Genomic DNA, 26,167 nt, shown 5'->3' with positions numbered 1-26,167 from the left:
CCCGTAACACGAAAATTTTGGGAAGGGAATCGCAATGCTTAAGTATCACCTTCTTTATTAAGTACTAAATATTAGTTTCGGGAATGGACTTTCCTTTCAGCATCACTGAAAGAAAAAGTACCCCACACTACTAGTCGAAACATCGCTTTGTTAATTTACAAATCGCCAATCCGCATATTTTTTATTCTAAATATGAAGTTGGTGAAGCATTATTTCACATAAGCAGGCTGTTAACCTAAAGTTTTAAAGGGAATAATAGAAAGTTCCTGACAACTGAAGAAATTAAAAGATTTTCGATACTCTTGAACAAGTAAAAATTTCGTCGAATATAATTTTACTGTATCTACTGTACAGTACTATTGTAGTGCTGCATTTTATTATTGCTACATACTACACATACCGTACTGTTTCATTTTATGCTATTCTCTCCCATTGATTTTGTGCACCCTAACCATATTTTTTTATCCAATAAGTTTCTTTTTAAATACAGTAAAATGTCAGTTTACGTTTAAATTCGAAAAAATGAACTTAAGCAATCGGCTGAAATAGTTTAAGGGGTGTTTACAAATGTCTAAAATAATTCGTACGTTCATAAAAAAAATCGTATAGATACTCTTTTCCTCAACGCGAAATATCAACCTACGTCTTGGAACTTATCTCTCATGTAAGTAGAGATTCGATGGTAAATGCGGATGACATTCATACCTTTTTGCTTAGCGGGCAAATTTTGCATGAAACGGAAACATTTCCGTTATCATGCATTTTTATTACACTGTAATATTTATTGTTAGCCGTCCAAAAGGCAGTTCAATGTCATCCTTTTCTGTAACATTAACAGTAGCTTCCATATTAGGAGGATATTTTGGCACAATAATCTCATTGACATCTAAAATGTTCATCCACGGGACATTCTCTGCTGACAGAAAACACAAACGTGATACTATTTGGCAGTTATTATTCTTTTCTTTCTAAGCCATGCTCGATTCAAGGCAAATATTCGGGAAATGTGAACATTTCGACGTCAAGTAAACTAATGGCGTCTAACAGATAGAACATATTGCGTCAAAATATGTCTGATGACAGCTCGTATTTTTCAGTCTTACGAATCTGATTGATGCAAGTTTTACTCGCGTAAGACTTACAGCAGTCAGATTGTTTAAAACCTCGTTTTTTTTTTTTTTTTTTTTTTTGAAACTTTATTCAAAAGTAGTTTTTAGAATTTGCTACAAACTACTTTTTTTTGTAGCAAACTAATCGCTACTCTAATTTTTTACAAAAGTAGTGCGCTACACTACAAACTACAAAAAAATGTAGCTACTACAGTAGCGTCGCTACTTGTAACGCGCTACTTCCAACCACTGACTAAGACCATCCATAATTCTCATGTATGTTAAGCATGGTTGCAGTATGGAAAATTTGAAAAACGAAAAGTACATGTGAACAAAGTTGTTTCACAGGTGGATTTCTTAAATTTTATGTAAAAGTCAAAAAGGAAATTTAAAGTCTCACTGGGCTAATTCTCTGTATATTTTACACACTAGCTATTCTTGCTCTGGGGGGGGGGGGAGGTTGAGTGAAACATGTTTTTACGTAATATTTTCCAAATCAATATTTTATATTAGAAATTGTGCTGTCAAGTGGTTTTGCAGGGATTATATTTCATTTGCGTCTGGGCGGTAAAAAATCGTATTAGGATGAGCTGTTTTTTCTTTGTTTAACAAAGACTGAATAGTGTATTGCATAGTAAAATAATTGCACTATGTATGGCATGTTTTATTTTTAATTAGTATTGCATCATATACAAAAAATGTTGAATGAACATTCTTTACGCAAAAAGGTTTAATTTAATAATAGTGAATTTAATAACTATTCCAGAAATGTAGGATTCGTTATTTTATCATTTTATGGCCCCTAATCTGAGGTGACATGAGCCCCGATTACCTTGGATTTTTGAGACTACTGTATTATACAACAAAAGGATGTATTATGGCTTGGTTTCTGTTCTAGTGATAAGACTGTTCTTCATCTTGGAAAACGAAACTAGAGTTTTTGGAAAAGTCACAAACTACTGCCACCTCAAGCAAACACAGAGGGTCCTGGAACAAACCATTGGATGGATTAAATCATCTCATTCTCAGTCCATAGCCCACCTCTCATCCTGTTTCATTTTGTAGGAGTGTCCCCCCCTAAGAGCAAGGGTGCACCCCCCTAAATATTATAAAGCCCCCACCCACTTAAAAGGCTAGTGCTCTCCCAAAAAGAAAAATACCCCTTAACCCCCACCTTGAATTTCAATTGCGCAGTCTGCGCTATGACCCCCCCCCCTTCGACCCTAGGTGGGCACTCCTGCATTTTGTTAGCAAAGGGGGTGAAATGGGTGTTGCTAATTGTTTGAGTTCCCTCTTTTGCATTTTTCTTTCTTACCTTTTTTTAACAATTTTCTTTCTTTTTTTTCCAACTAAAATGAGATTTAGATGATTAATATTTTTATTAATTAACTAGTTATTTCTCAGGAACAAATTAGACTAAGAAGAAATTTTTGTATGAAATAATAAACATGTATGAAGCAGATTTAATTATAATATTCTAACACTTTGAATTATTTTAACTTTTTTTTTGTAGATAAAAAATTAACTACTTAGTGCGATAACCCATATTTTCTCAGTTATTTGAAACTTGTCCTCCATGTATCAACTGATCCCATTATGAAACTTATGAAACTTGGTGAGATGTGAGAGGAAAAGTAATTTTATGAATTTTTGTTAGAAGTTAGAATTAAATTAAATTAAATTTTGAAATAAATATTTTTTTATTTTATCAAGTGGCACATCAAATTAAAGCAATTGAAAGAGCTTTTAAACAAGACCAATTTTAAGCTTGTATCTTTTATAGTTTCTTAGAAAATGAGGATTAACCGTCTCAAAGTGTAGCATTTTTTAATGAAAATTTTAATAATGGATAATAACTTTTGAATGAGGTGAAAGAATTTTTTTCTCTCACCATTTTCATTATTTGTGTCTCCTGATATTTACGAAGCTTTTTATCTGGTATACCAATAGTTTTCTGGAACTCCTTATTTCAAGAATTGGTTTAATTTGAATGCTTTTTGGTGCCCTCAGCGTAGACTTGTTTGATACTATTTTCTTCTGAAACATATATCGAATGAATGTTTGGACAAATCTTTGTAGCCATTTCAGTGAACTCTTCTGTAGCAAAATGAAGGTCAATTTTCCTAGATATGGTAGCTCCCCTCATTCACTATTTCAGAGTACCACCTAGGCCATCAATTGCACCAAGGGCGCCCATGGGGGGGGGGGGGGCAAGTGGTGGCTTTTAGTACTTTTTTCTTTGTAAAAATGTAAAAGCATTTCTTCTCCAGCTATGAATGAATAAGTTATAAAAAAATGTCAAATTTTAATAACTCTAATCTGTACTGAAATCGGTTCCCATGGGGGAAAATATCTGAGGCCCCCCCTCCCTTAATATCCCTTGCCATGGCTAGTGGCAGAAAAGTGCCATCGAAACTTTCCTTCCATTAATGTGACATAACAAAGCTCAAATTTCTGCTTGAAATGTTTTTCGGAACAGTTCTATTGGTAAATTAGGCATTTAATAAAGAGAAAAACTATCTTCCAGCTTCTCTATAGTTTCAACATATGTGGCTGCATAACTTGCTGATGTAAACTGATACTATAAAAATCGGTATTGATCGAAAAACTCCTTCATATTTAAAATGTTCCATTGTAGAGAAAAGTATAAGATTTTGTGGCTTAATATGGAGACAAAAATTTATTCTGGTAAGAAAATGTTAAGTTTATCTGTATCATGCATGTCTGTTACTGGAGCCATTTCCCTACTATAGAAAAATATGAAGAAAAATTTTAAATGAAGCTTTTTTTTTCTTTTAATTTGACCATAGGGTGTGCCATGTTACAAATGTTGAGTTTTATTGCTTTGATTTTCAGCAATTATGCCATTGTTTGGGAAGTCTCAAAAGAGTCCTAGTGAGTTGGTCAAGGTTTTAAGAGAAGCTATTGTTGCCTTAGAAAAGGGGGACAAGAAAGCTGAAAAGGTAACTCTTTCATTATATATTTATTAGTATTATAACCTGTAGTAACATAATTGTTTTGTTCCCAAGTTTCATGTATGTAGTTAATTTACTAAGTTTTATGTAGTAGAAGGAGAAAGGAACATGAAAACTTTTATTTGAGTAAAATGTTTTACAATTTCACAGAAAAGGTAGACCAAAAGTTTATTAACAAGTTGCCAGAAAGTTTGCCTCTTTGGGCCACTTTTGGGGATTTTCAATGGAATAAAAAAAGAAGTAAACTAACACTATTTGCATACACAGCACGAATTTCTTCTTGTCCAAAGACATGTGATTGACATCTCTGAATGACCCTTATCTTTGTTTACGTCCATGGTCTCCCATATGGGGGGAAGGGGGGTCAAGTGGGGCCCAAGCCCCCCCCCCCACCTTTGAAATTAAAACTTTCTTACTTTTAGTACTTTTTTCTTTTAAAAACTGTAAAAACATTTTTTCTCCAGACATTAATGAGTAAGTTATTAAAAAAGTCAAACATTAATAACTCTAATCTACTGAAATCGGTTCCCATGGGGAAAATATCCTACTTAATCATGGGAAAAATATCTGAGCTAGGGATGTACCGAGTACTCGGCCTTTCACTACTCGGCAGTGTACCAAGTACTAATTACGTTTTAAGAAGAATCACCGGCACACACAGGATGAATTTTCAATTCACTGGAGTAGTAGTATAGACCTCAATGTCCATATAATAATTTTTTAACCAAAATTCCAACTGAAATTTAACTAGCATTATTTAAAAGATTTTTTTTGTGTGAAAAGTTTTACCAAAAAGTTATTTTTAAAATTAAAAATAAACAAATAATTAAAAGGTATGATTAATCAAGTTGGAATTAAAATGAATTATATGAAATCTATTATAGTTCTAGCCAGCCAAACATAAATCATTTTTAAAAGCAAACAAAGCGACGTTAAAAGCACACATGTGCAGAAGCACTGCAGCCAGGTGTTTCTGCATTACAAGGAACATCTTTTTCAGTTCATAAAGTGTGAGCAAATGAATGTAAAGACATCCGACCCACTTTTATCAGATGTCATTAAATCCATAAGCTCGCATTTATGCAGTTTTCTATTTTTTATTAATTGTAAAATCTGTCTTGAACAATATTCAATCTTTTATAACCACTCTGTATTAACCGGTTATCTGATCAAAATTTGGCCGAGTACTGATCACTCAAAAAATTGGCCGAATAGGCTGGGTAGTTACCGAGTACTCGGTACTTCTCTAATTCTGATCCTCCCCTTAAAATTTTGCTTTTGAGTGCCCATGTTTACATCTAGTCTATTCCTTCCATGAATGCAGTATAGAGCATTTTTGTACTTCAATAAATACCTTTTGAAAATTTATTTTGTGATCTTTAATTCATCATAAATTGTTTCGCCCGCAAATAAATAGTTTTTGCGATATGAAACGAAAACTGGAAAAACGCACTTAGAATCCAAGAGAGCGGACAAGTTTCCTCGACACCCGGCCATATTTTGACAAACAACAGGATGAAAACATATTCATCTTATCATAATCATATATAAAAAATCTGTTTTGTTAAAAAACAGATGTAGATAGAAATTTGAGGAGGTATTTTTTACTGAAAGGGCTGTGCACGTTAACTAGTCCATTTTTGGACAAACACTGAATTTAATCTTTCGAACAAATAAAGGTCAAGATTTACGGTCGCAACTCGCCACGTTGCGACTCAGTTTTCAAAATTGGCGACCCCAAAAAATTTCTACAGTTGCCAACTTTTTTGGGAGTTATTTTAATTTAGATCCCAAGAAAAGAATTTCAATGCATCAGTACTATAAGGATTCACCGATAGAGACCATACTCCGACTGAATGTTGTTTATTTTACAAAACTTGCATGTCCTTTCTCACTGCCTGCCTGTATGTTGGTTATTTTACGTTGCTTGAATGTTCCTCTTACGCGATTCAGGCCATGTAAAAAAAAGCAAGAATACAGTGAAATAGGAAGCCATTTGCACAAGATCAGAGCGTTTGCTCCTCTGTCTTGACTCTTCGTTTTTCAAGTAATTAGCGTACTATAATCATGATTTCAAGAAGAAATCATTGTATTTTAGATTATATTTCAGATTAATTTTAATTATTTCTTCAAAATAATTACCTTTTCATGTTTTTAGTTTAGTTGCTCAAATGGTATATTAAATTCAAACTTTATTTTTTTACATTGTATTATACACCGCCTCCGATTATACGAAACTTTTTTTTTCTTCAGGCCCATTTTAGAACCTGCAGATTATATGCCGCCCGCGGATAATACATAGGAAAATACGGTTAATAAATGTGGTTCGTACGCTCTGGAAAACCTGGAATTGTCATGGAAATTGATCGACTCAGGGAAATTTCAGATTTTGCCCCCCCCAAAAATCCAATTTTTTCTCTGGGAATTTTGTCCCTTGAGTTCTAATCTTCGTTTTTATCGATGTTTCCTGAAAAAAAAGTTTTGAGCCAAAATGAAGCTGGCAATGAAATAAAAAAGAACCTTGGACGCCATTTTTGCCCCTTAATAGTTCCAAAGAAAAAAATTTCTAGGGTGAACAGGAATTATGCACAAATTTAGCGGGAGAAGAACATTTTCCTGCATCTAAAGCACATGCGGATGGTAGGGTCAATTGGGAAAATCGTTTTTTAATCAAAAAGTCTTTTCAGCTACGAATGAAACGTAGTCGCCATTTTTGATCATTCATAAGATGGAAGTAGACACGATGCTTAAATGCCTAACTTTCCAAAAACAAAGCAGAATTGGATGTTTCCTTTAACTTCAAACTAATGAAAAAAAACGCAAAATGTGCTGCAACTTGTTTTTTCTTTTTTTTAATTTATTTTAAATATGTAATTTTTTTGAGAAATGAAAAATTTTGTTCTTAACACTTAACCTTATCCTCATTGCCTTGGACGCAAATGTGCTAAAAACTTTTCAACTGAATTGTAGTTTCACGAAGATTTATTATTTTTAAATTGTTTTCATGCTACAAATTCAAAAAATTATTTCTTAACTTTTGTCGTCGCCGCCATATTTGGTCATTCCCAAGATAGCCGTACACAAGACTTTTTAAGAGCCTAAGTTTCCGAAAATGTCATTGGATGTTTATTGCAGTGCAAACTATTGATAACAACGAAAAATATGCCATTTTTCCTGGGTAATTCGTAATTATTTTCTGGAAAAATGCGAAATTTTATCTTCAGAACATTTTTTTAAAAATTCTAACTGATTTAGACGCTTATGTGCTAAAAACTGACTATTTTGTCTTAATTGTAGTTTTTTAAGGATTAATTATTGATCTGTTTCTAAAACTTTAAATCTTGTTCTGAAAGTATGAAAATATTTTACAAATTTTGGCTCTTTAAAAGTGAAAAAAAAAAACATCATATTGTATGTTTTTTTACATAAACCCTCGAAGGTCGTTCCGATTCTATTTGTTTCCCAATTAACTCAAACAGCCTTTATTCTGAAAAAATCGTCAAAATAGGAAGTCAAATTATTTAATTTAAGACTTGAAAAGGCAACTTGTTTTGACCCCCCCCCCCCCCTGTGCGCCCTGTATTATCATTCCTTTGCCATAATCAATGTTCCATGTTGTCCCATAAATCCTGTATTTCATTAAAAATCCTATACATCATTAAAATAGAAAGAAAAAAAACTATATTACTATATTTCTATAAGTTATATCTTATATTTCTGCTGTGATGTGGACGCTAATACTCGCAATCGATTAGGAATATGTTCCATTGAAAATCGTTTAAACAACGGGGGCTAGTTTCTATTTATTCGAATAACTGTTGTATTTTTTTAATCTTCAATCGCATCAGATTAAATAATAAGCCAAATAGCCAGTCTTTTGATCGTTTTCCCTTCATAGTCATCCTAACATAGAGATGCTGCGTATGGAACGTAGTCGCCATGTTTGGTCATACCCCCTGTGGCAGAATTTTATTTTACTTTCTGCGACAAATTTTCTGGACTTAATTTCTTTCTGCAAGAATGCTCCATGAAGTGAAAAATGAACTAATGGACAAACTTAAGTGCAGTTCATTTCAAAAGTGAAAAATTTATTTATTTATTAACGAATTTCACACAACTTCTTGTTTAGGTAAATTCCTTTATGCGAAAACGAAAAGCATTGAAGTTCAGTATCAGGGCTTCCAACAGATTTTCAGTTTTCGCTATGAGGAAAAAAAGGGGGGGACCTTGATCTAAATCAGGGTTGGCTTTCTGCCGGCAGAAACTGGTTTCTGCCCTGCCGGTGGCAAAAACTGGTTATAACCGGTAAAAACCGGCAGAAACTGGCAAAAACTAAAAAGCATCTTTATTAATTCAAGTAATTACAAAATGATATTTGTTTAAGTAAACTAAAAAATGTAATTCTATTTCATCATTATAAAAAATAAAACTCATTGCCCTTGATTTAGTTTGATCAGAAAGAGAACTGTTTAACTGAAGATGCTCGTAACATTTGTATTAATCTAAAGGACGAGAATCTTAAGGGCGCTTAAGAAAAAGAAGTGACATACAGATTTAAACAGGCAGTTACTGATTGTTATTTGCTAGCTTATACGTGTCATCTAAAATGCTTGGGATTAAAATTATCATTTGCTCAAGAAAAAATGCCAGAATTTTATTTGCCGATAGTAACCTCTATTTTATACCTAATATCATAGCTTTACAAAAACAAATTGACCCTATTTCCCAAAACTTATTTTTCCAGTCAAATTTTAAAACCACCCCAGTTACTACATAGTGGATCATTTTATTTAAAAAATATATACAATTGATGAAAGTTTCATGAATCTTTGCTGTATCCTTGATGGCATTGCCATCTAGTTCTTCTTTTGCGAGAGTATTCTGTTATTTCTCCTCTATTCATATTAAATTAAGAAAATTTATATTTTGAATTCACCTTTTCTTACAGACAGCTACAGAGGGCAAAAAACATAATTTTTGGTTTTTAAATGATATTGTAATTAAATTGTGGTTTGGCTAACATTTCATTATTTTCCTGTGCTAAATTCCTATTGGGTATCAAAGATTTCTTTTATGTCATTTTTTTAGTTTTTGCCGGTTTCTGCCACAAATGTGGCAGAAAGGGGTTTTTGCCATGCCGGTTTTAACCGGTTTCTACCAGTGGTTTTAACCACCTTGGCAGAAACTTGTCAACCCTGATCTAAATCTATATGGTAAAAAATATTAACACCATAGTAACAGCAATTGGTAAGTGGAGAAAAAAATCAAATCTAACCAAAAGCAATGTAAATTATTATGCTAATTTATGTAATGCTAGTGTAAATTATTATGTTATAGCAGGGGTGATTGTTTAAACAGAGATCCCACTCTCATATTTAAGTTTTCAGTCTTCGTCTCTTAGCACTTACTTATCTGTAGTTCGCAACACCCGAAAAATACAGATGCAACATCTAATCAATGCTCAAAAAAATAAGATCTGAAGAAAAAATAATTTTTGATTAAAATATTCATTACAGTTTGGTGCCCTCCTCCCTCCCCCCCCCCCCAAAAAAAACTAAAACATGCATGTGATTTGAAAAAAAATAAATAAGGATCACCTCTCCTCCTCCCATAAATAAACTAAATTAAAATATGCATTTTACACAACTAAAAGGAAGTATCCCCCTCCCCTAATAGGAAAATGAATTTAATTAAAATATGCATTACAGTTAAAAAAAAAAAAAAAAACGAACAAACTAAAACATGCATCATGTGATTTTGGAGGAAAAAATGAATAAATAAAGGGCACCCTCCTATAAAAAAAATTAATATATGCAATACACAATATTATAAACAAAGTATCCCCCTCTCCTCAAAAGGAAAATAAATTTAATTAAAAAACACATTTTAGTCAGAACAAATTGAAAATTCAACCACCCCCAGAAGAAAATAAGATTTTATTAAAATACTAAAGCAAAAAAGAAATACCACTGCGGGATTGCCCCCCACCCCCTAAGGGCAAGGGCCAACCCTCTTCAATATCGAGACCCCTCCAATGAAAAAAATACCCCTCAAAACAACTCCCCCCTCCTTACAAATTTTAATGTCCCAGTCTGCACCATGACCCCCCCCCTCAGGTGGGCACCCCTGCCATGTTCCTCATGTGAAAAAAAGAATTTAAATTAAATACAGGAGCAAACAAAAGTTCCCTTATCATACGAAGAAAAAAGAATTTAATTAGAGTATTTATTTAGAAAAAAATTCTATAACTCCTCCAAAGAGAGAAGATTTTCATTCATGTAAGCACCTCTATCTGAATAACTATTGGTCAGCCCAAAATAGAATACAATTTATCAAGTATTCCATCTGTTTTCTGTTGCTGCAACTTGCGACACCGCAAATAAGCAATTTTTTAAGGGCTTAAATTAATTTTTCTACAGAGGTGAAAAAAAGCTAGTCGGCACAAGTCTTTCACACAAACAAGCACAAACATGTGCTTTGCCAGCCACTCTTCTTTGATCAACACAGGGTTGCTTTAAAATCGCTCCATGTGGTGAGAAGTTCTGGTTAGAACTGGGTTCTATCCATACCATACCTCCCGATCTCCGATGTTGCAGACTACCAGTCATCAATGATCGCTCGATTTGGCGCTTATCAAAGTTTTTTTTTTGTAAAACGTCGCAATTATTTTATATTTCGTAGGAAATCTGGTCTTTTCCTTAATTCATAGTCCAGTTAAATTTTTTACCGTTAAAACAGCTATCCTTTGGTATTGTTCTGCAGAATGATTTTATTGCTGACTTTTTTTTCCCCTATCCCTTTTTTCCCTCCTTAGTGCAAAATCTTTCTGCACAAACTCTCTCATTCTGCGACAATGTCGCCGTGTCCATACCCTTAGTTCAAATAATGCAAAAAGAATGTTTTTTTTGGAAATATATTCTTGGTAAATGCCAAATTGTATATTACTGGAGGAGGTTTGTAGTTAATTATTTTTGTGCGAAAAAAAAAAAAAAAAATTTGAATTTTGACATTTTGAATTCAAATTATGTTTTTCGCAATCACGAGTGTGTGTACGTAGGCGTGTGTGTTTGTGTGTACGGGTTATGTGTATGTGTATGTATGAATGTGTGTGTGGGGGGAGGTATGTGTATGTGTGTGTAGGCATATGTGTTTGTGTCTGTGTGCATGCATGAATGTGTGGGTAGTTGTGTATGTGTGTGTGTGTATGTGTGGGTGTCTGTATGTATGCGTGTGTGTATGTGTTTGTGTGTGTAAGTGTGTGTATGTGTTTGTGTGTGTAAGTGTGTGTATGTGTTTGTGTGTGTGTATGTGTATGTGTTTGTGTGTGTGTATGTGTTTGTGTATGTGTTTGTGTGTGTGTATGTGCGCGTGTGTGTATGTGTTTGTGTGTGTGTATGTACGCGTGTGTGTAGGACATGGATGCAACCTGGAGACGGCTTTCGCTATAGGAGCAGCATTGTGAGGAGCCAGCCGGTCCACGGTGATGGTGCGGAGGGTGGCGGTGGGAAAAATCAGCGTAACGCCAAAAACAGTCAAATGAGAACAATAAGCAATCGTGATTGCTCAAAAAAAATCCCAGTAATCTTAATTATTGAAAAAATTTAAATCATATGTTTATCCAATATTTTTTCGATTCCCTTCGTGCTAATTCTCTTACAGTTAATTCTTTTCATTAAACTAGGTACCTGAAAGGTGCATGTTGATTTTTACTACCATGGCGTTTGCAATGATTTACAAAAAGATTTTAAAGGAATTAGTTGTTGTTTTTTTTCACTGTGGGACCATCGTACTGTGTACACTACTTTATTTTTGGTTTAATGATTTTTTTTCGTTGTGAAACTTTAAAATGGGTGGAATGAATCATTTGCTTCAGGAACTCCCAACCTTCACTCAAAGCCTCTTATATTTCCATGATTAATATAATTTAAATTTCTTGTTAGCATTCCTTTAGCATCACTTTCATAATATTTGTTTCAAAAAATACAAATTGAAATCCTCCCCCCCCCCCCTCATTCTTGTACTGGAGCACTGTTTTCAAAACCCTGTAAAACTGGTGGCCGCCAAGTTTTTGGAGTCTAGTGGACATTGGCCACTTGAAAATTTTCTGAATCTTGAGGTCTACGAACAAAAGGTTTAATTTCTGCCGAAGTTGCATTTACAACATGATTTACTGTGATATCATTTGAAAGCTGGTGGGGTGGACCAGTTTTTAGTAGATTTGACCGGTTGTAGCTCAAATAATTGTTTTTGAAAATACTGTTTACAAATTTTGGCGAAAATTCAACTTTGAATACTTTAAATGTTTGAAAGCTTGTAACTCGTTAAAACCTGTAACTATCTCAATGAAAAAGTGTTATTTTATTGGATTTTGTCTGCTCTTTTCAAATATGTTCTTATTTTGTGTGTAGAAATCCTAGGAATTTCAGAAATCAGTCTCAGAAATTTGTTTTTTGGCAGATTAGGTCAAATTTACCCTGTATTGTGCTACTCACACTGTTTTGTTTGATGCATTACATATTAAGAAAATAAAATCTCATATTTCTCTTATTATATGATCAACCTTTTGAGACATACAGTAATTTATTACTTGCATAGGGTGTCAAATTAACTGTTTACTTAAATAATGAATAGTGACTGATTAAGGGATTGTTGTTTCATATTTTTGTTTATTATGTAGTCATTACTTTTCATTTTAATCTTTATTATTTCCTATATCCATGTCCAATGCCGAAAACGGGGAAAAACTGTTTAGCCAAGCCGGATTTAAAGACTTGATCTATGACGAAATGAACCACCGGCCAAAACCCAAACAACCTTGCATTGCACCCCCCCCCCAAAGTGTTTCCCCCCCCATAAAAAAGATAAATTGGCTTCCATCCTGTTGGTAGGAATGAGATTTTTAACACCTTTGCCGGAATTACAACTTTTTGTGTTTGTTTTGTAACGTTTTCCTCCTTGTAGGGCTTTTTCAGATTTCAGAGCCATTCTATATTTTTTATAAATCCGAAAAGATATGATTTTTCTTATTTTTTTCGTCCCTGTTTCCTTATTTTACCTCCTTGATCTACCTTAATTTCCATTATTAACCTATCAGGGCCCAATACAGGCTGATTTTGCTACCGTTTTTCGGTACCTTCACAAAAATCTTGTTTTGAGATGTTCTTGTTTAAATAGAAAACTTTTTGTAGTATTTTATTTAATTTTTTACTGTTTCTCACCAAAATGTATTTATGCAATATTATTGCAATCTTTAAACATCTGTTTTGAGGAACCGTTTTTCTCATAATTTCCTATATTGTACACCGTACATAGACCATCAAGCTGAAATTACGATGGTATTCTTCGTACTTCTTAGGTTTTTAGACCCCCCCTCCCAAAAAAAACCTGTTAAAAATAATACTAGATGACATTTACACTTTTCAAACTAAAATTGCACTTGTTCCACTACTTCTTTTACAAAAATTAGGATGCGTCTAAAATTTCACAAAAACAATGCTGATAAAAAAAAAAAACTTTCACAAAAATAGGTAGTGAGAAAAAAATGCTGGATGCTTATGTTTTGCCCTGCCTATGTTTTGGAAACATGCCGCATAGAAACACATGCCTCGCCGAGAATTGCATGCCTTGTTGGGGATTTCAATTCTTTTGCATCCTGATAAAATTTAATTCATTTTGAAAGTTTTAAGGTACAGTTGATTCTTTATTTAAAGAATTTCGAGGAACCACAAAAATCAACCTTAAGTATAATGTATTCTTAATCAATTTTTCTAAAACGACAGTGGAGGGTCTGAGTCCGTGGAAAGTAGTCTTTAAACCAGTGTTGGCAAAAGCCCGTTTTTTTTTTTTAAAGCCCATGGATCCATTTTTTTGGGGGTTTTTAAATAAAACCCCAAAAAAACCAAGTAAAACTGGGTTTTTTTTAAAATAATTGTGTGTTTTTTTGTCTTCTTTTTAGGAAAAGTATGGGGTACTTGTAGCATATTGTAGCGTAAGTATATGGACAAAGCACAAAAATTGTCTTGGGGTAAAAAAAGCTGAAAAATTCAGTGTTTTCTGAAGAAAAGTATAAAAGACGACAAAACCCAAGAATGGGGAAGTTTCAGATTTTTATTTTCCATGATTGCCAACAGTTAAGGCAAAGTTACTTCTTAAGTGATAAAGTCTATTGTTCGTTTTTAATTACTACATATTTTTTTTTTTTTTTGCATTTTACTTAGGGTCATTCCATGTCAAATCAACAAAAAAAAAAAAAAAAAAAAAAAAAAAAAAAAAAAAAAAATAATAATAATAAAAAAAAAAAAAAAAATAAATAAAATTCAAATTTACCATCTTAGATTTTCATGAAAATTTCAGGCATTATACTGTTTGACATTCTAAATTCAGATCTACTTTTTAAAAAAATCTATCTTTTTTGGTTAATGAGTTATTAATTTTTTAAATGTGTAAAAATTCACATTTTTTTACTCGTCTGTCGTGCTTAAAAATGCTACAATTTTAGTTCTATGGGAGTCAATACAGTTGGTTAACAGCTCATTTTAAAGATAATTGCATGAGCTTTAATTTGTTATGCAACTTGCAATGGGATCAGCAGTTATAGCATATAATGCAATGCAGGGTTCGCGTTTACGCGCTATAGCGGGTTTTTTACGCAAATTCGCGGGAAAGGGACGCAACTTTCGCGAAAAAATCGGGTCCCAGGGACCTAGAAAACCCAAAAGATAAGAACCAGAAAAAAAATTTGAGAAAATGCTAAAGATCTATTTTAGTAAATGCTTTTAAGCTTCAAAATGACCAGGAGAATCAACAGAAAGGGACTAAAATGACCCTATCTGTTTATCAGCTATTCAAACACACCCCAATTGTGGACCAGTCAATGGAATTTTAGTGATAAGACTGGAGCTTACAGTGACATCCTGGGCAGAGCTCAGGGAGCAAGTTCACAAATAGCCCATTGTACTGTATTCTAAGAATAAGCTTTCCCTCAACTTTTATCTTGAGGAAATTCCTAAAAACAGAAATGAAGACTAAAAATGAGAGAGGTTTTCAATGCAATCTTCAGGATTAATACAAGACAATTGTACAGTAAAAATATTGCAATTTGGCATTCATGTAACCAGAATTACTTTTGAAAATCATCATTTTGCATTCCCAATAAAAAGAGGGGAGAAAAAAATGGCGAACATTTTCCAGATCGCGCTAAACACAAAGAGTTCGGAACTTTTACATTTTTCTTGTTAAATTGCTTATGAATACTTGAATTTTATACAAAAGCAACTTTAACCTTGTTCTTTTTCTAATAATTCATCTCTTTCTGATGGGTTATTTTTATTTGGACTTGCAAAAGTCGGGTATTAATCGATCGCGCCATTTTTGCGCGCCATTTTCAAAATGGCGCGATTTTAAAAATAGAACAAAAATCAAAACAGATATTTTGAACAAGTCAAAATAAAGTCAAATATACTGATTTAAGATTGCAAATGAGCAATTTTCACACTCATATGAGAAAATGTTTCGTTTTTGCGATCGCGATTTTTGCATTGGGTTCATTCGCTTGCGATTTATTATTATTATTATGTAATTGCCAATGATAATTGGGAAAGAGGGGGGGATCTGTTTGCTTTTTTCACTAAGAAAAATTTCCAGGAAAACAAAAGTTAAGAGAGTGCTTTTTGCTTGATCAATCAGAGGCACTTGTTTTATATTTTATGGTAAAACCCATTTTTAAAGTAAATTTTGAGTTAATTTCATTGTAACTGACCAAATAGCTTCTCACATAACTGAGTCTTGCAAGTGTATTATTTGAAAATAATTTTACAATGATAAAATCACAAAAAATTTAGGGCAAAAATAACCAATTTATTTTATTTCATGCCTCCCCCCCCAAGTATAAATATTTTTATATTATTCATTTACACACTAAGATTTTCTGCTTAAAATTTAAGGGACTCATTTTTTCCACCAAAGGACCCAAATCTATTTCATTAATGGGTCTCTGGGACCCATGTTACGGATAGTTGAGCGCAAACACTGTGCAATGGTGCTACTTAGCATTTTTGTTTAAAAATTAAAAAAAACAATAAATAAATAAAAAATGCTTTTTTAAATGCACAAAACTATTTTTAACAATTTAAATTTATTTCAAAATATACATGTTTTAGTTTTTTTTAAATAATATTATAAACATTTTGTAGTAAAACTATAAATAGTTCAATTAATTAAAAAACTTTTAAATTTCTAAAAAATCTTAAATTTTGGTTATCTTTTATTCCTTTGAAGTTCAGTAAACAGAACTAGCACAGAAACTTCGAGCATGTAATTTTTAAATGTATTGTAACTGATTCGGTGCGACTTCCACTTTCTTGAAAGGAAGACACAGTTCTTGATAAAAACACAGGAAATTTATTTACACTATGTACAGGAAAGATCTTCAACAACTGCTAAATTATTCATCAGCAATTAAGCAATTATCACACAACACCGTAAACTCAACGTTTACACACGCATTTACTTCCAAATGCGAAAACAACACAGCGAAATGCCTCGCTATAAACAGAGCAAAAATGCACTCAGTTCGAAAATCTCAATCGAAACTCCCCGTTTATCCATCGCTAACGGCTTTTATAAACATCCAAGAATTTTCTACAACATTCTTTCTGCTTCGAGAAATGCGTAGACCGTTATCAAACTTTATCAATGAAAATAAAAAGAATAGGGGTTGTATACTTTAGCCATATGTTAAGGGGTTGTATATTCATTACGGGAAACTATTTAAAGGTTACGTTCCTACAATAATTACTATTTACAAGATTTGTAACATTGCCCCCTTCCTAAGGACTGCACGTCCCGGGCAGTACAATCCCCAGAAAGGGTGCCAAACTTCTATCACAAGTTTACAAATATACACATTAATTAATAACTAACAGATACAGAAAACACAATAATAACAAGAAATATTACTAAACATTAAAAGCAAAAAAATTATCTACAACTTTTATGTTATCAACCATGGTTGTTTACGTAATACTCATGAACTATGGCCATAGTATGGGGCTAACCGATCATAATGTACAACCCTAGGTTTTGCATTAGGTGATTTTTGGATCCTCACTACGACGTCATTTAGTCGGTTAAGGACTTTGTAGGGTCCATCCCAATGCGACTGCAATTTGGGTGACAGACCTTTCCGTCGGATGGGATTCCATAACCAAGCCTTGTCGCCTTCGTTGAATTCATGTCCAGTAGACCTTGTGTCATATCGGGTCTTCATCTTCTCCGCCGCGATGTTGATTCGCTCTCGTGCGAAGTTATGAACGTCTTCCAACCGGGCCTGGAGATCCTGGATGTACTCCTCAGGCGATGAAGGCGCATCCGGAGGACGACCGAAGACGAGATCACAAGGTAGCCGAAGCTCTCGTCCGAAGAGCATCTGAGATGGGGCATATCCGGTAGTCTCGTGGACAGCACTGCGGTAGGCCAGCAGGAACAAAGGTAGCTTCTTGTCCCAATCCTGTTGATTTCTGGATACCATAAGTGACAGATTATTCAGGATTGTGCGGTTAAATCTCTCCACCATGCCGTCCGATTGTGGGTGTAGTGGTGTTGTCCTAGTTTTCTCAATTCCGAAAATTTGACATAGGCCCTTAAACACAGCAGAGATGAAATTCCTCCCTTGATCGGAATGAATCTGCAAAGGTGTTCCGTATCTCGAGATCCAATGTTGGACTAGAGTCTCTGCTACGGTAGTAGCCTCTTGATCTGGAATGGGATATGCTTCCGGCCATTTGGTGAAGTAGTCGATGGAAACAAGAATGTATTTGTTCCCATCAGCAGTTCTTGGTAGAGGACCCAGGATGTCGATCCCAATTCGTTCGAAAGGAGCTCCAACGTTGTACAGATGTAGCTTCCCTCTGCTTCTCTTCTTCGGTCCTTTACGAGCAGCACAGGCGTCACAAGAATGGCACCACTTCTCCACGTCATCCTTCGCCTTGCTCCAGAAGAAGCGCTCCCGAACTTTATTGAGAGTTTTCAAGACACCAAAATGTCCTCCAGTCGCACTACTATGTATTTCTTTCAGAACATCTGAAATCCTGGATCGAGGAAGTAGTAACTGCCACCTAGATGTCTTGCCGTCGTCAGATTCCCATTTTTGGTGTAGCACGCCGTTCCGTAAATGGAGCGAGTTCCATAAAGCCCAGTATCTTTTTGTTGCAGGACTGAAGATGGAAACGTCCTGCCAGCTAGGTCGCCGACCGTCACTTTCCATGAACTCCAAAATTGGTTTTATGTCGGGGTCTTCAAGTTGATCTTTTCGAACTTGGTCGTCACTCCATGGATCAGGTTCTGATGATATTGGAGTCACTGTCACCTGATAGGCGGTAGGGCTAGTCGTTCCATACTGTTTCTCGATTCGGGAAGAATAGTGGCAGTTCTCTGGACAGGGTCTTCTTGATAAAGCGTCAGCATTACCGTGAGATAACCCTTTTCGGTGTTTGATCTCCATGTCATATTCCTGGAGTCGCTGTATCCACCTGGCTATCTGGCCTTCCGGATTTTTGAAGTTCAAAAGCCAAGTTAATGAGGCATGATCTGTCCGAAGCAGAAATTTTCGGCCGTAGAGGTAATGATGGAAGTGTTCTACAGCTTTCACTATGGCCAGTAACTCCTTTCTGGTGACGCAGTAATTTCGCTCCGACTTTGATAAGCATTTGCTCCAGTAAGCGATGACATGTTCATTTCCGTCAATTTCTTGGGATAAAACAGCTCCGATGCCCTCGTTGCTCGCATCAGTGTCCAGGATAAAGGATTTTTCAGGCTGAGGATAGGCGAGGATAGGCGTTGATGTTAAAGCCTCTTTCAGTCGTAGAAATGCTTCTTCGCATTCTTTGGACCATTCAAACTTTTGCTTGCTCTCCGTCAGCTTATGCAAAGGTCGTGCAATGTTGGAAAAACCCTTTACAAACTTCCTGTAGTAGGTGCAGAGCCCCAGGAAACTTCGCAGCTGATGGATGTTTTCGGGACGACTCCAACTCTTGACAGCAGATACCTTCTCTGGATCGGTTTGTACACCCTCAGAAGAGATGATGTGACCAAGGTAGTTCACTTCCCGGCGGAACAAATTACATTTGGACGGGCTTAACTTCAGATTGGCTTCCTTAAGCTTTTGCAGCACCTTCCTAAGATTTGCCAGATGTTCTTCGAAGCTGCGTCCCACGATGATGATATCGTCTAAGTAGACCAGACAGGATTCGTAAGAAAGTCCTCTTAACACCGTCTCCATGAGACGCTCGAACGTAGCTGGTGCATTGCAGAGGCCGAAGGGCATCACTTTAAACTGCCATAAGCCTTGTCCAGTTGTAAACGCTGTCTTCTCTCGGTCATCAGGGTGTATCTCCACCTGCCAGTAGCCGCTCTTCAAGTCCAGGGTCGAAAACCACTTGTGTCCGGACAGAGTGTCCAAGGTGTCGTCTATCCGTGGAAGAGGGTAACTGTCTTTCTTGGTGATTTCATTCAGCCGTCGGTAATCGACACAAAATCTGGTGGAGCCATCTTTCTTTCGGACCAAGACGATGGGAGACGCCCAGGGACTGGATGACGGTTTGATTACATCATTCTCCTTCATCTCTTTCAGGAGGGTCTCAACCTCTTCCTTCTTGGCGAACGGTAGTCGTCTTGGATGCTGCTTAATAGGGAGGTGTTCTCCAGTGTAAATCCTATGCTGCGTTAAATTCGTACGGCCAACATCCTCCGATGTAGATGAAAACAGATGCTTGAAGTCATCCACCAATTGTTCCGCAGCAGTTCTTTGGTCTTTCGTTAATGGTGCACTCCCAATTAACTTCGATGTCAAGGACTCAGAAGACACAGTCTCGGGGGAATTGATTCTTCTAATGATGCAGTTTACTGGAGTACAAGTTGCTAACACTTCACCTTTTCGGATATTCCTTGGCCTTTCACTCACGTTGGCGACTCTCACAGGAATTACATCCTTAGAAAGGTCCACAAGCGTAGATGCTACCAGCACTCCTTTTAGGCTATTGCTTAGGTTAGGGTATTCAATGAGTCCAAATCGAAAACTATTGGTTTCTTCAATGGAGCCAGGTATTAATGATTCTGACCTTGAGGGAATCGATAAATCTGTTTGGGCTATTATTTGATGAGCGGATTTTACATCACTTTCTGCAGGGAAAACGGCTATGTCTTCTCTCATCGAGTGCAGCTCATTAGTCTTGAAGTCGAGAGTGAAGTCATATTTCTTCAAAAAGTCCAATCCGAGAATGAAGGGGTCCGTGATATTAGCGACGAATGCCGTATGATGGTAGGTGGCACTCCCAAACACTATTTCCAAGTCCACTTTACCGTCAATCTCAATTTTGTCACCTGTCACAGTCTGGAGACTTACGCGTGGCGATGTCCACAGCAGTTTCAATCCAAATTCACGAGCCACATCTGTCCTAATGATTGTCACATTGGCTCCAGTGTCGACAATCAGTCTGCAGGGGTTCCCATTTACATGTGCGTAAATGAAAAGTCCATCACTGCCACTACTAGAAGAGGAAATCTGCAGAGCTCTAGTGGTGGTGATTTCCTTCCCTCGCGTAGCTTGGCGAGCCGGACAACTCCTTCGCAGGTGTCCTTCACTACCGCATTTCTAGCACTTCTGCTCTTGTTTCTTTTGGGCTGTTATGCTGCTCAGATGTCTTGTCAAGTCACCGAGTTGTCTCTCAAGTTCAGCGAGGTGGGACGACCTGGAATCAGACTCAACAGCTTCCTGAGTCCGGATTAGATGGCGATCCACACGGGTTGCTTCTTGGGCGGCCTCGTATCTCATCGCATACACAACAGCAGAATTCAGGTCTTTGACATCCGCCATCCGTAGAGCTTTCTGGATTTCCGGATCTCGAACCCCGTCGATGTAGTAGTTGAGTGCCAGGTTGTCTCGAACATCCGCAGGGCAGTCGTAAAAAGCAAGATGAGACAGTCTCTCGATGTCCGCCGCAAGCTCTTGCAGGGTTTCCCCAGTTTTCTGGAAACGGGACTTCAACTGGAGTCGGCTGAAATCTTTCTGGCACTTCTCACCGAAGCGAAGCTCCAACGCAGATGTGAGGGCGGCGAAATCCAGGCGCTGGCTGTCCGGAAGGGTCTGGAGAATGTCCGCTGCGTCACCTCTCAGGGATGCTGCAAGATGACAGGCCTTGGTAGCAGAGTCCCATCCGTTCGCTTCCGCCACTATCATGAATTGAGTTTTGTAAACCTGCCACGAAGTTTTCCCATCAAATGTGGCAAGTTTAATGGACGGTCGAGCAACCGATGTGGGAGCGCCAAACTGTACAGAGCTGCTTTTCGTGGTCGCCAATCTCCTTTCCAGGTCTTTAAAGATGTCTTCTTTAAGTTGATGAAATTTTCTATTTTCTTCTTCCAGTTTATTTTCTACAGCATTGCATCGGCCTTCAACGGAACTTAATTTTTCTTCAAATTTCTCTTCGATTTTATTTTCCACTGCGATGAATCGGCCTTCAACTGCCTCAAACTTTCCTTCAATAGCATCAACTCGATGCTCTATCTCATTAAATTTATTTTCCATCACAGTCTTTACCGAAGTAAGATCGTTTTTAATTTCCTCTTGGTTAGAAACTAGGTCATTTTTCAGCACCGTTAAATCACTTTTCAATTGGTTTTGATTAGTAGCCATATCACTCTTCACAGAGGTGATTGCGTCAAGAAGTTGTTTTAATTGTTCATCCATTGCGCGAGTAATCACCATAAAAAAAATAAAGTCCTAATTCAAAAAAAAGTCTTTATGAAAAAATGTCCAAAGTCACACTTACTCCAAGAAAGTCCAGAAGATGCCCCACGTTGGGCGCCAATTGTAACTGATTCGGTGCGACTTCCACTTTCTTGAAATGAAGACACAGTTCTTGATAAAAACACAGGAAATTTATTTACACTATGTACAGGAAAGATCTTCAACAACTGCTAAATTATTCATCAGCAATTAAGCAATTATCACACAACACCGTAAACTCAACGTTTACACACGCATTTACTTCCAAATGCGAAAACAACACAGCGAAATGCCTCGCTATAAACAGAGCAAAAATGCACTCAGTTCGAAAATCTCAATCGAAACTCCCCGTTTATCCATCGCTAACGGCTTTTATAAACATCCAAGAATTTTCTACAACATTCTTTCTGCTTCGAGAAATGCGTAGACCGTTATCAAACTTTATCAATGAAAATAAAAAGAATAGGGGTTGTATACTTTAGCCATATGTTAAGGGGTTGTATATTCATTACGGGAAACTATTTAAAGGTTACGTTCCTACAATAATTACTATTTACAAGATTTGTAACAGTATAAACACAAAGTAGAATTCGATACATAAAAATACCTTGTGGCAGATAAGTCTTTCATCTCCTCAGTTTGGAAAGTAGCTTTTTACTCGCCTTTGAACTTTCAGATTCTGAGAGATTGTAAACCCTTCCAGTTTGTGTTGTAGGGTCAACTTTGGTTCGTATTTCCGTTTTATTTACAACCAATACATCAGGAATATGAGGGTACTTAAAGGATGGAGAAGGTCCATGAGGTTGTAAAAAACTTACTTTAACCTCCTCATTTTCAATTCTTAAAACACAACCTAGCCACCATTCATTATTATATGTACACATGTTACAAAACCAACTATATCATTCAAGTCCAAATCATCAGCATCATCATGTTTGCTTACTATCTCTTTTGTGTGGTGTGAAAAAGAGTAATATTTAACGAAAACTGTGCTTTTGTTTTTTGGTCTGTAATTGTGGAACTGTTAAGTTCCTTTCACTGTTATGGCTTCTTCAAACCTTGCTTTCAGAAATGCTAATTCCTTTTCGTAATCTTTTTCTTTTGAATATATGAAATCGATATTTTTAATATTGTCTTTAGATCATTCATATAATTGACGGGGGGTCATAATCTGTTCATTATAGACCATATGAAGACTTGCTTGTGCAGCTAATCGCTTAATTGTGCCGCCTATACCATCACAAGCATTTTTCCCGTGGTATGATGCAAAAAAATTCCAATCTGCTTCAATAGAAAAATCTGCAGTATGGTGACAGAGGTTTACAAAATTCGATTTATTTTTGTACTGGGATGTAGCTCCATCTGAGAAATAATGAATTTTGTGTACTCTTTGCAGCAATTTTTGCTTTAAGTATGCTATCATAAGCCTCCGAAACAAATGCACAGCAACTGTATCATGGGACATGCAATCAGAGATAATAGCTAAATTCAGGTGCTGTAACATGGCATTTTCCATGTAGTATACAACAAAAGGATGTATCGTTGCTTGTGCATTGTTCCAGTGGAATCCTTGTGCAGCATCTTGTAGAATGAAAGAGTAGTTCTCAGCAAAATCACATAATACAATACATTTATTTTCAACCAGATTTTTTTTCATATATCAAAGATAAGCAGATTGTTTGCTAGCAATAAAAGAATGTTTCAGCAGTTTGGGTAAGCTATCAAACAAACAATTTAAGAAATCATCAGTTTGTTTTGTTATTGCTTCGAGTGCAGTTCTATTATCAATTTGCCTCCACTGCTTGTATGTTACACTATCAATGCTGTTTTGCTCAAACGAATCTTCAAATTTCAAATTATTAGTATCTGGACAGTTGTTACATTGACGGAAATAACACTTGTCTGTAGGAATTTCGCAAATCATTAAACTAAGTAAGTCTTTATAAGTTTTGATTGGTTTGTCCCTGTTAATCAATTTTGGTAACTTACACGAGCCATCATCAATTTTGCATTCTGGTGAATAGCGCATACACAAACTGAATTGTGTTCCAGCTGATCCAGCAAAAACACAATTTTTTGGACGAAGTTCAAAAAATTTGGAGAAGCCTATTTTTTTTATCAGGATAATGTTCTTTGAATAGCACATAAGATTCTCTTAAGGTATTTAAAATTAAAAAAATTGGAGATGAATTGCTCTTCCATCCACTTTAATAGAAACAAAGTATTTCTTACCAGGCATCTGACGACTGATTTCATCACATTCATAAAATTGTTTCACTAGATTCGCTGTCTCTGGGCTTAATGCCTTTCCGAGTTTTAGATCAGGAGCAGACATTATTCCTTTGTCCTTCATGAGTTTTTTAGCTTTTCTAGCAATGAAATTTGTCACTTTAAATTCGCTTTCTATTTGCTTTAAGGTCCAACTTTCTGGAAGTGTTGTTAAAATTTGAAGTTTTAAGCTTTTGTCAGTTGTACTGAAGAATTTCTCTTTAAGTCGGCTAATTATTTCACTATCATAATCGAACTTTATGAGATCATCTGATTTTTTTGAGCTTAAACCAAATAGTTGAGTTCCTAAAACTTCAGTGATCTTAGTTAATTTTGTCTGGGGTTACTTCTTTTATGGGAGTTTCATTAATTACTCCAACACTTTCATTTAAAATTTCAATAGCTTTAAACTTTTCTGGAGTTGAAATTTCAGTCTCATGATCTGTTTCACTCAGAGCTTCATCTGAACTTTCTTTATAATCTGAGGTAACGAAAGGTAATTTTTGTACAGCTTTGCGGCAAGTATCACATATTTTATAGCCTTCAATTACTTCCTTATGATGCTTTGATACATTACTCACAGTTCTTAAATTTTTCTTGTAATAGTAATGCCCAGACTTCTTAAATGGATTGCAGCAGTACAAAGAAATAATTTTTGAATTCCCTGCTTCAATCATGTTTTTTTTTCTTTAAAGCTTGGTTAAAAGGTCATTATTAAATTCCAATAATATTTTTTATACAAAAAAAGTGTCATTGCATTATTTGCTATAAATGCTGATCCCATCATGTCCCCACTCTGAAATTTTTAGGATGTATTTATTAAAACACATTGAAAAACATATATTTTTTTTCAAAATTTTTAAAAAACACTAACTTTAAAAAAAATTTAAAATAAAAAAAAACTAAAAATTTAAGAGAAATATGCAAGTTGCATGTCAAAATAAACCTCCTGCAATTCTCTTTAAAATGAGCTGTTAACCAACTGTATTGACCCCATAGAACTAAAATTGTAGCATTTTTAAGCACAACAGATGAGTAAAAAAACGTGAGTTTTACACATTTAAAAAATTAATAACTCATTAAACAAAAAAGATCGATTTTTTTAAAAAGTAGATCTGAATTTAGAATGTCAAACAGTATAATCCCTGAAAGTTTCATGAAAATCTGAGATGGTCATTTTGAGTGATTGGTTGATTTGACATGGAATGACTCTTTATTGTATTTCGTTTTGTTAATGCAAAACTACTGTAGAACCTCAAGTAGTTTAAAAATCCCTTTTTACTTAATTCCAACTTAATTAAGACATTTCTTTGAATTTTATGTTGCCTGGTTTTCTATTTCCGTGTACAGAGTAAAAAGTATTAAACTTTTTCGTAAGATAATGAAAATACTGTACATCCTATTCCGATTTCTGTCCGATCGTTTGTAAAACCAGCTAATTTCTAAAAAATATACAGTAAAACCTCTCTAATGCGGACACTAACGGGGCAATTTTTTTGTCCACAATAGAGGGGTGTTCGCAGGACAGGGGTTTAGTAATGTTATTTGCGTTGGAATCGGGGGAATTAGAAATTGTCCGCATAAGAGAGGTGTCCGTTAGGAGGGGTTTTACTGTACCTTGTTTATTCGAGATTTGTGATGTATTGGTTTGCACAAAATAATTCACATGAAAGCTTTTTAGCAAGAGTAGTTTCCTCTGTACAATCTACAAATATTGAGAGATTCAGACGTGACAGGAATTAAACAAGATAATTTGAGTTATTTATTGACCAGTTAAAGAAAAAAGTGAAATATATTTATTTAAAATCTTTGAAGTATTTTTTTAATGCCGTTAAAAGTTAAGAAATACTATTAAAGTTCAAAATTCATTTTTTATGTCCATTGTCTGTGGTGAAGAACAAATAAAAAAAGAAGTTTAAATTGTGAAAGTATTTAAATTAATTAATTTTTTAAATAAACTTCTCAGAAAATTTCAAAAAACTGAAAAGTGGGCTAAATAATGTGTTTTTTTAAATGGGTTTTTTCAAAAAAAA

General features: G+C 35.3%; 1 protein-coding gene across 1 annotated transcript in view; it reads left to right on the top strand.

The window, feature by feature from the left end:
* The window catches only part of LOC129230715 (protein Mo25-like), a 128,877-nt gene that overhangs the window by 7,443 nt on the left and 95,267 nt on the right, over nt 1-26,167 (top strand). Inside the window, exon 2 of the mRNA XM_054865138.1 lies at nt 3,966-4,072. Within this exon, the coding sequence (XP_054721113.1) occupies nt 3,971-4,072 (102 nt within the window). The 5' untranslated portion in view covers nt 3,966-3,970. The remainder of the gene's footprint in view (nt 1-3,965; nt 4,073-26,167) is intronic.

The sequence above is a fragment of the Uloborus diversus genome, chromosome 1 (assembly GCF_026930045.1).
Source record: "Uloborus diversus isolate 005 chromosome 1, Udiv.v.3.1, whole genome shotgun sequence".
NCBI lineage: Eukaryota > Metazoa > Arthropoda > Arachnida > Araneae > Uloboridae > Uloborus > Uloborus diversus.
This window is presented reverse-complemented; position numbering and strand designations above follow the sequence as displayed.